The following is a 15463-nucleotide window of genomic DNA, read 5'->3' on the forward strand; positions in this document are numbered from 1 at the left end:
TCTCGCCCACCGCGGCTGCCCTGAGCCCCTCGCCGCCCTGCAGGGCGGAGAGGTGCGCCGGGACGTGCTGGACCAGCTGTATGCCAGCGAAGCTGAGATGATCTGTGATGCACTGAGCACACCATCGAGGTAGGAGAGGGGTCTGGGGGCTCAGCTCGGAGCGGGGACCCACCCTGCCCCGCCTGGCCTGTCTTTGGCCCAGAATGAGGTCCGGCCCCAGCACCTGGGCTGCTGCACAGGAGCAGGCAGCCGCTGGGCCCTCATCCACCGAGACCCCGAAGCCCTCCAGGGCCGCCCCAGAGCCAGAGGGGCGCACAGGCCACCTTGTGACCCGCCCCTCCTGCAGCGGGCTGGGGGCGGAGGAGCCACTGAGCGGCGTGACCGAGGACATCAGCAGCCCCCTGAGCAACAGCTACAACACCCACAGCAGCAGCGAGGAGATGGTCACCGAGCCCGGGGCTTCCCTGCACGGCTCCCAGGAGCTTCCCGCCGGCGGCCGCGCCAGAACGCGCACAGCCAGCGAGCTGCTCCTGGACAGGTGCGCGGGGAGGGGTGTACGGCAGGAGGGCCGGTGGGCCCAGGCCCACCTGGTGGCCCCAGAGGCTCTGAGCCCGGTCCCCCGGCAGGTGCCTGCACATCCCGGAGCTGGAGGAGGCTGAGCGGTTCGCGGCGGGACAGGGCCGCGCGCTGCGGCTGTTGGAGGCCGCGTACCAGTGCGTGGCCGCCCACTCGGAGCTGCTCTGCTACTTCGTCATCATCCTCAACCACATGGTCACCGCCTCGGCCGCCTCCCTGGTGCTGCCCGTGCTGGTCTTTCTGTGGGCCATGCTGTCCATCCCGCGGCCCAGCAAGCGCTTCTGGATGACGGCCATTGTCTTCACCGAGGTGGGCATCGCCGGCCGGCAGTGGGCTGGGGGTCGGGGGCTGGCGCCCCGCTGACCCCGCTCGCCTGCAGGTCACAGTGGTCGCCAAGTACCTGTTCCAGTTTGGCTTCTTCCCCTGGAACAGCCACGCCGTGCTGCGGCGCTACGAAAACAAGCCCTACTTCCCGCCACGCATCCTGGGCCTGGAGAAGAGCGACAGCTACGTCAAGTACGACCTGCTGCAGCTCATGGCGCTCTTCTTCCACCGCGCCCAGCTGCTGGTGAGCGCACGCGCCCCGCCGCAGGGCAGCCGCCGCTCACGCGCACACACGCGTAGGCACGCGGCACGCGTGGTCGCACGCACGCACGCCCAGCCACCCTGCTCCGAGCGGCAGGCCGGACGCCGCGAGGCCCAGCGTGGGTCTGGCCACCTCGCCCGCTCTGTGTGCTGCCCAGTGCGGCCACGCCGGCCTCCTCACCAGCCCCCCCACCTCCCTCCACAGTGCTACGGCCTCTGGGACCACGACGAGGACCCTCTCTTGAAGGAGCACGACAGGGGTAGTGGGAAGGCCAAGGGGGCTGAGGAGGAGCCGGCCCCGCTGGGACCCCAGGGGGAGCCAGGGGCGGCCAGGGCCCCCACCGAGGACGACATCCCGGTGGAAGCAAAGGACGGGCCCCCAGAGCCCCGTGACGAGAGGCGCGTCAGCCTGCGTCTCAGGAAGAGGAGGAAGGAGAGCACAGAACCCAGAGGACAGGCAGCCACTGGTACGAGGGCCCGGCCACGCACAGCCGTCGCGGCCCACCCGGTGGAGCCACCGCCCCAGCCGCGTCCCTGGCGGCCGGTGCTGGTGACCATCGGTGGAGGGGGGTGGTCCCCGCACTCAGTCTGGTCTGTGAGGCGGGGGTCTCGGGACGGTCAGGAGTCTGAGCTGGGCCCAGCCCCGCGCCGTGGGCTCCGTCAGCAGCGGCTGCTCCCCCACAGAAGGCGAGGACGACGAGGCGGCGGCTGCAGAGAGCGAGACGAGGCGGAGCCGCCCCCGCGAAAGAGTGAGGGCCCTGGGCCTGCGGCTGCAGAGCTGCTGCCTGTCGCTGTGAGTGACCCGGCCGGGAGCGCCCAGGCCGGGGGGGGTGGGAGGAGGGGTGCCTGGACTGAGGACGCCCGCCTGCAGGGCCCGGAGCGCGTACTGGCCTGTGCGGCGCTTCTTCCACGACATCCTGCACACGAAGTACCGCGCGGCCACCGACGTCTACGCCCTCATGTTCCTGGCCGACGTCGTCGACTTCATCATCATCATCTTCGGGTTCTGGGCCTTTGGGGTGAGTCGGGTCTCAGGGCCCCCACGAGCACAGAGCCCCAGAGCTGCGCCCGCGCCCCTGACCTCTGCTCCCCCGGCCACAGAAGCACTCGGCGGCCACAGACATCACGTCCTCCCTGTCAGACGACCAGGTGCCGGAGGCCTTCCTGGTCATGCTGCTGATCCAGTTTGGCACCATGGTCGTTGACCGAGCTCTCTACCTGCGCAAGACCGTGCTGGGCAAGCTGGCCTTCCAGGTCGTCCTGGTGCTGGCCGTGCACCTCTGGATGTTCTTCATCCTGCCTGCCGTCACGGAGCGGTAGGTGCCGGGGCTCGGGCCCCGCCTGGACACACACACACGCTCCTTCCGGTGCCCGGCAGAAGCAGGCTTGGGTCGGGGACCCTGGAGCTCCGGCCTCAAGACAGGCACCCTGACCTGGCTTCCTGTCCCGTCCAGGATGTTCAGCCAGAATGCGGTGGCCCAGCTGTGGTACTTCGTCAAATGCATCTACTTCGCCCTGTCTGCCTACCAGATCCGCTGCGGCTACCCCACCCGCATCCTCGGCAACTTCCTCACCAAGAAGTACAACCACCTGAACCTCTTCCTCTTCCAGGGGTGAGTGTGGCTGTGGCCCGGGCACCCGCGGCAGGGCTGCCCTCCCCACCGGCCCTCCTGACGGTGCCCCGGCCTCCGGCAGGTTCCGGCTGGTGCCATTCCTGGTGGAGCTGCGGGCTGTGATGGACTGGGTGTGGACGGACACCACGCTGTCCCTGTCCAACTGGATGTGCGTGGAGGACATCTACGCCAACATCTTCATCATCAAGTGTAGCCGCGAGACAGAAAAGGTGCCCGGGCCCTGAGGCGGGGGTAGCAGGGGACACTGGTCACTCCCCACCTGGGGTCCCTCCTGGGGTCCACAGCCCACGAAACATGAGTCCAGAGAGCATCATCCTGAAAACTTCCTGGAGGCCAGAAGGGGCTTCTTCGAGGGGACAGTGAATGTGGCCGTGTTGGGGTGGCCACCCGCAGAGAGGCCTGGCTTCTTGGGCCCTTGGTTCACTAGCACGGGTCATGGTGTGGGCGCTAAAATGTGAATTGGGTTTTTGGTTTTTCAGCAGTTTTATTGATAAAACCCACACACCTCCAGTTGGGTGGTTTCTAGTCTATTCAGACTTACGCGACCGTCAGCACAGACAATTTAAGACAGTGCCCGTCCTCCAGAGAGAAGCCCCGTTCCCACTAGCAGGCAGTCCCCAGCCCCCGGCCCCCCCTTCATCTTCTACACAGGGTGTGCCTGTTCCTGTCGCGCCATTTACGTGGAATCACGGGACACGTGGCCTTCGGTGGCTGGCTTCTCTCGGCACGGCGCGGCCCGGGTTTATCCACGCAGCCGTGTCACGGTTTCATTTCTTCTCGGGGCCGAGTAGTATTCCACCGTAATAAGCTTTTTGGGTGTCCTAAAAAACGCCCCCATGGCCATTCACGTCCAGAACTGTGGCCACGGGCCCCTTCTCCTGGGTGCACACCTAGGAGTGGAGCTCCGTGCCTCTGGGGGCTCCAGGCTCCCCTTCCGAGGAGCCGCGTGGGTGTTGCCTGATGGGGGCGCCATCCTGCCTGCCCACTTGTTACTGTCTTGTCTCGCCGGTCCTGGTAGGGGTGAGGCGGTTCTGCTTTCATTTCCTGGTGACTAACGATGTCGAGCATCTTTTCCTGTACTTGTCGGTCCCTCGTGTACCACCTTTGGAGAGACGTCCGTTCTCGTTTTTTGCTAGCTTTCACTTGGGTGGTTTTCTATCGCTGTGAGAGTTCTTTGTGTATTCCCAACACTAGATCCTTCTCAGGGAGGTTTGCCCCGAAGGCGCTTACCATCTCAGGTCTTAGGTTCTGAGGTCACTTCTGCCGAGGGTTTAAGGGCCCAACGTGACTCTGTGGGCGTCAGCCGCCCCTCTGCAGAGTCGCAAAGGAAGGGTCCGTTTCTGGCTCTGGGCTCTACTCCCCAGTCCCCACCGGCTTCAGTTCCAATGCTCAGTCAAGGCTCGACTTCGTGGGGGCCACGGGCGAGCCTGAGACCTCGGCGCCCGCCGCCACGGAGCAGGGAGGCGGGCTGCTCAGGGCACGGCGCAGAGCCGCGCCGGGTGACCTGTGCCGCGCCACGTCCCCCACCCCAGAAATACCCGCAGCCCAAGGGGCAGAAGAAGAAGAAGATCGTCAAGTACGGCATGGGCGGCCTCATCATCCTGTTCCTCGTGGCCATCATCTGGTTTCCGCTGCTCTTCATGTCCCTCGTGCGGTCCGTGGTCGGCGTCGTCAACCAGCCCACTGACGTCACCGTCACCCTCAAGCTGGGTGGCTACGAGGTGAGCAGCCCCCGCCCGGGGCGGGGGGGGCTCGGCCGCCCGTGGCGCCACGTGACCGTGTCCCCGCCGCCAGCCCCTGTTCGCCACGAGCGCCCAGCAGCCGTCCATCGTGCCCTTCACGCGCCAGGCCTACGAGGAGCTGTCCAAGCAGTTTGAGCCCCACCCGGTGAGTGCTCCCACTCGCGGGCGCCGGGGGGGGGGGGGCCCGGCCGCCAGGGGGAGGGCCCGGCCGCGCCCGCTGAGGTGCCGCCCTCCGCCCAGCTGGCCATGCAGTTCATCAGCCAGTACGGCCCCGAGGACGTGGTCACGGCGCAGATCGAGGGGAGCTCCGGGGCGCTTTGGCGCATCAGCCCGCCGAGCCGGGAGCAGATGAAACGGGAGCTGTATAACGGCACCGCCGCCATCGCCCTGCGCTTCAGCTGGAACTTGCAGAGGTGCGTGCCGGCACGGGAGGGGCCGGGCTGGGGAGGCGGGGGAGCACGCCCGTGGGGGTCACACCTCGTGCCGCCGTAGGGACCTGGCCAAGGGCGGCACGGTGGAGTACACCAACGAGAAGCACACCCTGAGCCTGGCCCCCAACAGCACCGCCCGGAGGCAGCTGGCCAGCCTGCTGGAGGGCACCTCGGACCAGTCCGTGTGAGTGGGGCCTGGGGGCCGGGCGCGCTGCGGGAGGGCTGGGCCGGGCCTGACCTGCCGGCCTCCTCCCCGCAGGGTCATCCCCCACCTCTTCCCCAAGTACGTCCGCGCCCCCAACGGGCCTGAAGCCAACCCCGTGAAGCAGCTGCAGCCCAGTGAGTGGGGCAGGGGTGCCAGGGCGGGGGTGCTGGCCGTGGCCTCGGCCCCGGACAGGGCGGTGGCCTGACGCCCCCTGGTTCCGACCCAGACGAGGAGGCCGACTACCTCGGCGTGCGTATCCAGCTGCGCAGGGAGCGTGTGGGCTCGGGGGCCGCCGGCTTCCTCGAGTGGTGGGTCATCGAGCTGCAGGAGTGCCAGGCGGGCTGCAACCTGCTGCCCATGGTCATCTTCAGCGACAAGGTCAGCCCGCCCAGCCTGGGCTTCCTGGCCGGCTACGGGTGAGTGCGGCGGGGCCGGGGCGTGGGGCTGGGGTGCGGGCCAGGCCGCAGCCCCGACACCCCCTCACCGTCCCCCTGCAGCATCATGGGGCTGTACGTGTCCATCGTGCTGGTCATCGGCAAGTTCGTGCGCGGCTTCTTCAGCGAGATCTCGCACTCCATCATGTTTGAGGAGCTGCCCTGCGTGGACCGCATCCTCAAGCTCTGCCAGGACATCTTCCTGGTGCGGGAGACGCGGGAGCTGGAGCTGGAGGAGGAGCTGTACGCCAAGCTCATCTTCCTGTACCGCTCGCCCGAGACGATGATCAAGTGGACGCGCGAAAAGGACTAGCGGCCGCTTGCAGAAGGGCGGAGCCTTGTCGCGGCCCCCGAGCCCCGATGCTGCTGTCACAGGAAGCTGCGGCCCCCCGGCCCGGCACAGGACTGCGGTCTCTTCCCGTCCTCCCTGCTGGGCCCAGTGCCCCCTTCCCACTCGTACTGTAGAGTTTTCTAATTAAAACCTGTTTATTTATACAAAGGGGTGATCAGAGGCCACCTGCCCGCCCACGCTTGCCTTCCAGCTCTGCCTCGGGTGAGACCCGGGGCCTCCCGGCCCAGGCGCTGGCCCTCGGGCTCAGCTCTCGCCAGGCCGTGCCGCGTCCTCGTGGTCCTCCAGTAGGTACTCCTGGATCTGCTGCTCAGCCTTGGCCCTGGGGAAGCCGCACGGTGGGAACCGAGACCCAGAAGGACCCCTCCTAGCCACCCCCCGCCCACCCCAGCAGCGCGGGCAGTACCTCGGGCTGCGGAGCTGGGCCTCGGCCAGGATGTAGGGTGGCAGGGGGTCCAGGGAGGGCTGCAACGGAGAGCTGACGTTGGTGCCAGGGCTGCGCGGCCCAGACGCAGGCCAGTGGCCACCTGCCCCCTCACCCAGGACTCACCAAGTCCTTCATGTTCACACGGCAGCCGTAGCACAGCTGCTCAGTCACGTGGGCCCGGGGGTCCTCCTCCTCCTCCTCCTCCTCCTCCTCCTCCCTGCGGGAGCAGAATGTGCTGAGAGCCGCTCCTGCCCTCAGCAAGGGCCCGAGGGCGCCCCTCCCCCGTGCAGCCCGAGGTGCCGCCCGTGGCGGGTGGGGCTGACAGGACAAGGCAGGGACTCACGGCCTGCAGCAGCGCCGGGCCCCGCCCATCCCGGAGCAGCAGGAGGACACGGTGGGCGCCTCAGCCTGTGCGACGGGGGGCTGCGTCTGGGGGAGCTGCGAGAAGGTCTGCGCCCCAAAAGCCGTGGCACTGTCTGCAAGCAGAGAGGAGCTGAGGGGACCTCGGGGGCCGCGGAACCCCAACACCCGCTCGCCGGTGCCCCTCCCCTGGCACCCCGTGAAGGCGAGGACACACCAGCAGTGTCGACGTCCAGCACGCACATACAGAGCAGGCAGCGGGGGCCGGGGGTGCCGGCAGCACAGCCGTCCCTGGGCGCCTTGACCAGCTTCTCGCTCGTCCTGGGGGTTGGAGACAGGGCACCGTCGGCTGGGGGCTCCACTCCCTCCCAGGCCCCCCCTCCCGGTGCCCACCCACACCCACCTGTACACGGTGCTGACCGTGGAGGGAAACTGGGCCTGCAGCCTGAGGATGAAGGCCTCCATCAGCCGGTGGATGCTGGCCTTTTCGGGGGCCTAGGAGCAATGCGACAAGGGGGCCGGTCAGGACCCACTGAGACCAGGGAGCACGGGCTTCTCTACGCCACCAGCCCGGGTCTGCGGTGGAGCCAGCCAGGGCCGCTGCTCTAAAGCGTCCCTGTCGTTAGACAAAGCATCCCTGACAGAGGTCGTGCCGGCCCACCGTCCCACCCCCACGTGCGTGACCCCCGGCTGGGCACCCTCCTCCCCCGAGAGCACGACACGTGGCGCGGGCGCCGCTGACCTTGGTGTCGACGGCCGGTGTGAAGACGGAGGGGACGGCGAACAGGCGGTTGTAGAAGGCGACCTCCTTCAGCGTGTGCTCGCGCATGGGCCGCACCACCACCACGTCGCCGTGTCGCTCGTCTGAGAAGCCCTGGGGGTGGGGGGCACAGCGTTCCCTGCTGCCTGCAGCTGACCGGCTCACAGCGCCCCCTCCTCCCCTGCCAGCCGGGGGGGTCACAGGCTCCCCCCGCCTCGCGGGCAACCCGACTCAGGAGATAACCGCGTCAAGAGAAAGGGGCCAGGAGGGTGGGGACGGGGCCCCGGGCAGCCTGCAGGCGCACCGTGTCCCAGGCGAGGAAGGCCCCTCTCCCCAGTGCCAGGCTGGTCATGAGCTTGATGGCCAGGCGGGTGCAGCTGTCCCCCGTCATCACCTTGGAGTAGCCGTGGGTCCGGGCCACGTGCAGGATCAAGTGGGTCCTGCAGGGCAGGGGGTCTCAGGGGCCCAGGTAGAGTAGGCCCAGAACTCCGGGGGGCAGGGGAGAGAGGGTCTCAGGAACTGAGTGGGAGGGACGGGGCTGGCACACTGGGGTGGCGGGGGACTCACCGCAGTGTCTGCAGAAGCTCCTCCTTGGCCGTCAGCGTCTTCACTGAGTTGAACAGTCTGGACAGAGCCTCAGTCTGGTTGGCTGGGGGTGGCCCAACCTGGCTCTGGGGGTGCTGGGGGCAGGGCTGGCTCTGCTCCCCCAGGGCATGCCGCTGCTGCAGGAAACTGTCCACGGCCGCCTTGTAGGCTCCCTCGGTCCCCACCGGCTCCCGGGCAGAGCAGCGCAGCACAGACGGCGGCAGGCTGAACACCTTGTGTATTTGGGGGGGTGGGGGGCGGGGAGTGCGTGAGGGCCAGCCCACCCCACGTGGGGGAAGCAGGCCGGCACCCCTCGTGGACACCCAGCAGTCACCCCTAGGCGCTCTAACAGGGACAGCCTGCCCACCTCTTCCAAGGCAACGATGTGCCACGGGAAGCCGACGGTCTGCAGGACCAGCTTCGCCTCGGCCAGGGTTTTTGCTCTGTCCTCTGGGCTCTGGCCACAGGCTGCTCCCTCTGAGAACCCCAGGCAGAAGAAAGGAGAGTAAGGTCAGGGCCAAGGCCACTGCACCCTGGAGGGCAGCAGTCTCTGGACGCTGACCTGTCTCCTTGGAGGGCGTTTTCAGAGAGGCTGGTGGGTTCTGTTTTGGTTGGGGAGAGAAGGGGGGCAGAGAAGGGCAACGAACTCGCCCTTCTCACCCAGTGCCCCTGACCCTGTGACCGACGCCAGGCGGATGCTCCTGCCCGATCCTGGACGGTCTGAGATTTCAGACAGCAGCGGTGCTGCCTGTCGAACACAGGCAGCATCTCGAGAGAAACACCCCCGCCAGGGCTTTGTGCGGGCACAGCGCCAGCCGTCAGTGGGCCCAACCGAGCGCCGCGGCCTGGGAGGAGAAGCAGTCACACGTACCATCGGCGTAGACAACCCCTGGCACGAAACGCAGTCTCTTGGCAGAATCTCGACTCAGGCCCTGGGGTGGACATGAAAGGGCCTCAGGTCCACAGCCAGGCGCTGGACAGAGCCGGGGCGGGCCGTTGCTCTCACACCCTCCGGCCGGGGCTAGGGGACCAGGAGGCGAGCGCAGAAGGCCAAGCACAGAAGCGCCGTGCCGGAGCCCTGGGCCGCCTCCCGTTAGCCCTGGTACAGACTGCTCCGCAGCCCCTCACAGAGCCCAGGGAATCCGTGCGTGTCCCACGCGGGCCAAGGCCTCCGACGCCCAAGCTGGGCCTGCCGGGGCGCCGCCCCCATGCCCCCCGCCAGTTTCTCTGCCCCGCGCCCCTCGGCCACCCGGCCGCGCCCTGGCTCCTCCAGGTCTCCCCTCAAACTTCTCAGGGAAGCCACCCTGCCCCCCGCCAGAACCAGGCCCTCTAGGCCCCCGAAATGCCTGCTCGTTTCACCGTCCTGACACACACCAGGACTGCGGGGAGGGCTCTGGGCCCCGGGACACTCTGAGGGGCGCTCTGGCGTGGCACACACGGCTTCCCAGCAACGTGTTTCTAACGCAGTCCAGCAAAGGGATGGGGCGCTAAACCGGGACATGGCTGGCACTCCGGACACCGCTTCCAGGGCCTGTGCCCCTTGTACACACGCCCCAGAGCCCTCGGGTGTCCTAGCTGGGGAGTGAGCCTTTCTCCCCAGCCCCAAGCAAGAGCCCCTCGGTGCCAGCCTCCCACCCTGGAGCTCGGCCGGGCACAGCCGGGGCGCAGGAGGACGGGGTGCAGGCGTACCTCAAGGACCTGCCAGAGCATGGAGCTGGACGAAGGCCCCCCGGACCACGCCAGGAGCACCTGCGGGAGAAGGAACACCACCGGAGGCACTGCGCCCCCAACATGCCCCGCCCCGCCCCCGAGTCCAGGTGTGCGGGATGCGGCCGGGACAGGCCGCCTGCGGGAGGCGGTGCCACACCCTACCTTCTCCCCCGGGAAGACCAGCCGGTTCTTTCCAAGCACGGCTCTGAACTTGTGGACGTAAAACGCCTTGAAACAGTCCCTGCAACACAGACCACCAGCAGCTGCGCCAACACTGCCCAGGCCACCCGCCCGCCGTGAGGATGGGGAAGCTGTCCGCCCCTGCCTCGTAGGAGGACAGCCTGACGCTCTGCCGGGTTACGTTCTCTTTTAGCAACTTCCACACTTAAAAGCAGTGTTTTGACGTCGAGGCTGCACCCAAAGACTGGCGAGGGGAACCAGGGTTGAGGGGTTCTCATCAACTGTGGCTGCCCCAGGATGGGCCGCACATCACACAGGAAGGCCCGCTTGGGTCACCCCCCAATTCTCACCACTGTGAACCAACGCCTGAGGGGCCCAGAACCCAGGCAGCACCTGTACCTGCAGCTACTCAGGCAGGCCCAGCTGGCGGAAGGGATGGAAGGGCATGCACAGGGCAAGGCCACCCTGCCCTTCCCTAGGCAGAGTAGCTGACCCCTTCCAATACCCCCATGGGGAGGCACTGAGCAGGCTGTGGGGTCAGGGGACTAGCATCCTAAAGCCCCACACTGGCCTCTAGAAATGCCCAGGAGGCTCCCACAAACACGGAGAACCGTAACTTCGACAGGGCCTGGGACTCTGCCTTCTTGGTCAGCCTTCAGCTGAGCCTGGGGCTCACCAGGTCAGAGCTTCTTAGCCTTGGCCGCACATGAGAACCACTCAGGCCGACCACGTCAGGATGTATCAGGTGAGACCCAGGCACCCACGTTTAAAAGCTCCCCAGGGCAGCTCCCGGGCAGTCCAGTGGTTAGGACTCGGCACTCTCACTGCCGTGGCCCAGCTTCAACCCGCGGTTGGGGAACTAAGATCCCGCAAGCCGCATGGGATGAGAGGAAGGGAAGGAAGGAAGGGAAGGGAGAAGAGGGAGGGAGGGAACAAACAAAGAAATGAGGACCTCCCTGGTAGTCCAGTGGGTAAGACTCCACGCTCCCAATGCTGGGGGCCTAGGTTCGATCCCTGGTCGGGGAACTAGATCCCACATGCCACAACTAAGAGTCCACATGTGGCAACTAAGAAGTCCACGCGCCACAACCAGGAAGTCTGCATGCTGCAATGACGATCCCGCATGCCGCAACTAAGACCCGGCACAGCCAAGATAAATAAACAAATGCTGTATATATATTAAAAAAGAAGTGTAAGAAAGAAAAGGAAAAAAGAAGAAAAGAAAGAAAGGAAAGAGAGAGACGAAAAGACAGAAAGATGGGAAGGAAGGAAAGGAGAAACGGAAGGGAGAGAGAAAAAAAGGGAGAAAGACAGACAGAAAAGAAGGAAGGAAAGGAAAAAAGGGAAGAAAGGGAAGGGAGGGAAAAGAAGAAAAAGAGAGAGAGAGAGAGAGAAAGCAAGCTCGCTCCCCAGCAGGCAGCCAAGGTGGAGAACAGGGCCCTGAGCACCAGGGAGCAGCACGGCCCCAGGGGAGCGGCGCCAAGCCTGGGGCTCTGCCCCCATATGTATTTCCTTCTTCCCGAACGGACGCGCTGGTACCACAGCAGTCCCGCCAACGCCCAGCAGGCACCACTTACGAACTGCCGACCGAACACCCCGAGGCACTTCTGTGGATGGTAACTCAACTAGCTTTTAGCAGCAAATCACTGGGGCTCCAGGGACCCCAGGAGACCGGCCACGGGAGTGACTCCTGGAAGGTCAGGGCCCCGGGAGGCTCCTCAAGCAGACACAGATGCTCGTGGTGGCAGAGAGGACCCCGTGGCTGCTGCACCCATGTCTCCCCAGCACCACTAGGCTCCTGAAACCACATGCGCCCTGCGGGTCAGGCAAAGCCAGGGTTTCCTCCGTCACTGAGGAAACTTGCTCAAAACCTAGACTGCCAGAACCTGCAACCTGGAAAATCAGCCTCCCACCTCTTCCCAGGACTAAGCAAGTGGGGGAGGGGGAGCTTTGGGCCCAGAAGTCACTGTGGCCTCTCTTATCTGTCAGTTCTCCAAGCAGACTGGAGAGATCATCATTTCTAGATGCTCTTACATGCTTAAAGCAGTGACTTCCTTGCCTAAAACGTATTTCCTGATGGCACACACCAAGTCTACTAGGCCCCCCCAAAGGTGGGCAGGTATGAGAAAGTCTGGGGAAAACAACTTATTCCGTCCCTTCGGTTTCTCTTTCGGAAACTTTTTCAAAGCAGAGTTCAGTACTCTGGAAGACCGATTTAAAAATGTGAGCCCATCACTCATTCAACATGTGTTCGCTCGCTATACAAAGCATGCAACGTCACCAGAAATTCATAGGTATAAAAAGGGAGACAGGTCCTGTTCTTGTGGACCTATGAATCCAATGAACGTGATCAGACATTGGAAGTTACGATTCAAGGGCGATGTGACAGGACCACAGAGAGCTTCAGATAAGACGGAATATGCTCAGGCCTCTCTGGGAATAAGCCCCTGCTGTCCAAAGGTCCTCCCAGAGCTGGGAGGAGGCTACAGCCCGCCTTCCATCCCTCTCTCTCTCTCACAAGTCAAACAGCATCATGAAGAGCACCTGCCAGAGACCCCAGGATGCTCCAATCTGCCCCTATATGCGTTCCAGCTGCCCCAAAGAGCTCTTCCCGCACACCACGCTCCACTTTCACTCCCAACTCTCCCCGTAAGCTCCATCAATACCTTCCTGCCACCTGACCAATGGCTGGATGATGGGAGAATGGCACTCACACAGGAAACCTGCACACACAAAGACACGCCAGCAGGACGTCAGAAGCAGGAGTAAAGTGGTAAGATGCTTTCAAAAGCAAGAAACAAAGCCAAAGGGCTTCCCTGGTGCCGCAGTGGTTAAGAATCTGCCTGCCGATGCAGGGGACACAGGTTCGAGACCTGGTCCGAGAAGATCCCACATGCCGCGGAACAACTAAGCCCGTGAGCCACAACTACTGAGCCTGCGCCCTAGAGCCCGTGTGCCACACTTCTGAAGCCCGTGCACCTAGAGCCCGTGCTCCGCAACAAGAGAAGCCACCACAATGAGAAGCCTGAACACCGCAATGAAGAGTAGCCCCCGCTCGCCACAACTAGAGAAAGCCCACGCACAGCAACGAAGACCCAACGCAGCCAAACAATAAATAAAAAGTAAAATAAAATTAATTTAAAAAAAGAAACACCACCACAGATATGGGGGTAGTCCTGGTTACCGAGTGAGACCGTGCGTACCAGGTCGCCTGCCACCTCCATGCCTCACCTGCAGAAAGCATCTCCGGCTCGGATCACCACGACAGGCAGGCCTTCCTTGCACTTCACACACTTCTGCTCACGGCTTGAGACGTGGGGGCGGGGGGCGGAGAGAATAGGAACACAGGTTACACCCCTCTCCCGGGGGCTTCAGGGAGACCGTAACCTGTTTATCACCCCCAAACTGTTGTTACGAGAGATCACTAGGGGCGGGGAGGGGGGCGGGCCGCACCACACAAACCACGGCTTGTATCTTATCTAAACTACCACTCTGGGGAAAGACCAAGGCCCTAGGGAGATTTCAGTCTGTTAAAGCCAGCTCAGGGGGCTCAATCTCTCAGGGGCTGGCACAAGAAGAGAGCCAACTAGCTCTCTGCGGCCCTGGAAGGAAGAAGTGGAGCCAGTGGGTAGAACAGACAGGGAGCCCGACTTTCCTCGCCTCCCTGTAAGGACAGCCTGGTCAGCGGCAAAGCCGTCCCACGGGCTGCAAGAATTAGAAGTGCGAGAGCGCACAGTGTTTACCACGGGCTTGCCAGGCACTCTCCGAGTGCTGCGGAGCGAGGTCCACCCCCGAACAGACATTCCGGGGCTCCTGGGCCCCGCCCTCGGCGGTCTCCTGGCTTCCCGGGGCCCTGAGCGCAAAGCGTGGGCCGGCCCCTCGGGGCAGGGCTCGCCGTCTGCGGGAGCGCCGGAAAGAAAGCGGCGGGAGCGGCCACCCTCTTACCTGGGCCGTGGCGGCGGCGGCCCCGCGGGCGCGGGCTCCCGGTAGTCCTCGCCCACCTCGCACATAGCTGCTCCGTGTCGCGTTGTACGCGGCGGCGGCGCGCCCTGACTACCTCACCAAGACGCCGGCGCGGCCGTGACGCGCGGGCGAGGGGCGGGCGCTCCCTATGACGTCATCCAGGCGCCGGCGCGGTCATGACGCACGGGCCGGGGGCGGGCGCTCCCTATGACGTCAACTCGGAGCCGGCGCGGCCGTGACGCGCAGGCCGGGCCGGGCCGGGCCGTGCCTGGCCGGGACAGGGGCGGCGGCGGCGGGCCGGGCCCCGGGATGGCGATGTTCCGCAGTCTGGTGGCCTCGGCTCAGCAGCGGCAGCCGCCAGGCGGGCCCGCAGGCGGCGACAGCGGCCTGGAGGCGCAGTACAGCTGTCCCATCTGCCTGGAAGTCTACCATCGGCCCGTGGCCATCGGCAGCTGCGGACACACGTGAGTGCGCCGGCCTCCGGGAGGCCGCGGGGTCGGGCGCCGCCGCGGGGAGGGCTCTGCAGCCGCCTCGGCACGCGAGTACTCGGGTGGCGCGGGTGTCCCCGCGCAGGGCCGTTTCTGCTCTCTGGGCGCGTCCAGCCGCCTCAGCCCAGCCTCCTGCCCGCCCGTCCGCCCGCCCCGGGCTCTCGATCCGATCACCCCGTCGGCAGACAGGACCGACCTGCAGCGCTGCCCGGTCTCTCACGGGCAGTGCCCGGGGCCGCTGACGGCATAGATGAGCCTCCCCGGGGACTCACAGGGCAGCGGGCACGACCTCTGCACCAGTCGCCTTCCATCTGGTCCCGTGGAGACTGGGGTGGGCAGTTGTAAATAAATGCCTTGTGCCTTTTGCCGTCAACTCTTTTTTGGACGCGCTGTCTGCTTGTCTTGACTGCAGAGGAGAGGAGTTCCCTAAAGTTTGGGCAGGGGCTTGTTTGGAGTCTGGTGCTGTTTTGTTCTGATGGAGAACTTGGGTCACATCGATCACTGAGCAGCCAGGCAGGCTGGCCCTCGGGGGACCAGATGCCACACACCTTGCTAGGGTTTCCAGCTGCGTCAGGGCCGGGTTGTTTCAGGAACAGAAACCTGAAGATGTGGCTCTCCTCCCAGCCAGGTGCTGTACTCAAGGCTTCTGGGAGCTGCCAGCCTGTTTGGGAAGGGGCTGAGATCAGGGTGTCAGCTCTCCAACTCTCTGGAGTGGCTGAATAATACAGCTCTTGAGTGAATTAGCAGGGTGGGGAGAGGGGGCAGGAGGGCTTGGCTGCCAGCAGAGTTGCTGAGGAGGTGGGGCCGAGATTCACCCAGGCTCGGTGTTTGAACATTTTGCAAACAAAGGCAGATGACCTGAAAGGTTCCTGATACAAAGAGGGAGTTGCTGGGCTTCTTGGTGGCGCAGTGGTTGGGAGTCCGCCTGCCGATGCAGGGGGCGCGGGTTCGTGCCCCGGTCCGGGACGATCCCACATGCCGTGGAGCGGCTGGGCCCGTGAGCCATGGCCGCTGAGCCTGCGCGTCCGGAGCCT

General features: G+C 65.1%; 3 protein-coding genes across 11 annotated transcripts in view; 2 read left to right on the forward strand and 1 right to left on the reverse strand.

Annotated features, from left to right (window-relative positions):
* PIEZO1 (piezo type mechanosensitive ion channel component 1 (Er blood group)) overlaps positions 1-5936 on the forward strand; it is a 57097-nt gene extending 51161 nt beyond the window's left edge. For 4 of the 7 annotated variants that reach the window (XM_024124870.3, XM_024124873.3, XM_024124875.3 and 1 more), the window contains 17 exons: positions 44-129; positions 347-538; positions 627-885; positions 956-1144; positions 1367-1628; positions 1846-1954; positions 2033-2180; positions 2263-2477; positions 2616-2774; positions 2857-3004; positions 4328-4516; positions 4590-4682; positions 4778-4950; positions 5030-5152; positions 5228-5307; positions 5400-5589; positions 5671-5936. In XM_024124870.3, coding sequence (XP_023980638.1) covers positions 44-129; positions 347-538; positions 627-885; positions 956-1144; positions 1367-1628; positions 1846-1954; positions 2033-2180; positions 2263-2477; positions 2616-2774; positions 2857-3004; positions 4328-4516; positions 4590-4682; positions 4778-4950; positions 5030-5152; positions 5228-5307; positions 5400-5589; positions 5671-5920 — 2865 coding nt within the window. In that variant the 3' untranslated portion in view covers positions 5921-5936. Of the gene's footprint in view, positions 1-43; positions 130-346; positions 539-626; positions 886-955; positions 1145-1366; positions 1629-1845; positions 1955-2032; positions 2181-2262; positions 2478-2615; positions 2775-2856; positions 3005-4327; positions 4517-4589; positions 4683-4777; positions 4951-5029; positions 5153-5227; positions 5308-5399; positions 5590-5670 lie in introns of those variants that run through there. The other 3 variants (XM_024124871.3, XM_024124874.3, XM_028477446.2) reach the window with 3 other exon arrangements.
* A 203-nt stretch (positions 5937-6139) lies between these two features.
* CTU2 (cytosolic thiouridylase subunit 2) lies at positions 6140-14045 on the reverse strand. Of its 3 annotated transcripts, XM_024124800.3 has the most exons (15): positions 13924-14045; positions 13210-13284; positions 9961-10039; positions 9778-9837; positions 8960-9020; positions 8456-8565; positions 8071-8321; positions 7808-7943; positions 7486-7617; positions 7147-7238; positions 6961-7064; positions 6727-6859; positions 6507-6600; positions 6363-6421; positions 6140-6278 (listed from the first exon to the last, which is right to left on the reverse strand). In XM_024124800.3, exons 1-15 carry the CDS (start codon positions 13986-13988, stop codon positions 6203-6205), a joined length of 1527 nt encoding a protein of 508 aa, XP_023980568.1. In that variant the 5' UTR covers positions 13989-14045; the 3' UTR covers positions 6140-6202. The 3 variants fall into 3 exon arrangements, 2 of the variants coding, with proteins under 2 accessions (XP_023980568.1, XP_054935308.1); XM_055079333.1 differs by having other exon boundaries at positions 9778-10039; XR_008615612.1 differs by having other exon boundaries at positions 6199-6278; positions 6507-6590; positions 9778-10039.
* Positions 14046-14141: 96 nt separating this feature from the next.
* Positions 14142-15463, forward strand: part of LOC114484137 (E3 ubiquitin-protein ligase RNF166-like) — a 7055-nt gene continuing 5733 nt past the window's right edge. Inside the window, exon 1 of the mRNA XM_028478359.2 lies at positions 14142-14405. Within this exon, the coding sequence (XP_028334160.2) occupies positions 14149-14405 (257 nt within the window). The 5' untranslated portion in view covers positions 14142-14148. The remainder of the gene's footprint in view (positions 14406-15463) is intronic.

This window comes from Physeter macrocephalus, chromosome 17 (assembly GCF_002837175.3).
Source record: "Physeter macrocephalus isolate SW-GA chromosome 17, ASM283717v5, whole genome shotgun sequence".
In the NCBI taxonomy this organism is placed as follows: domain Eukaryota; kingdom Metazoa; phylum Chordata; class Mammalia; order Artiodactyla; family Physeteridae; genus Physeter; species Physeter macrocephalus.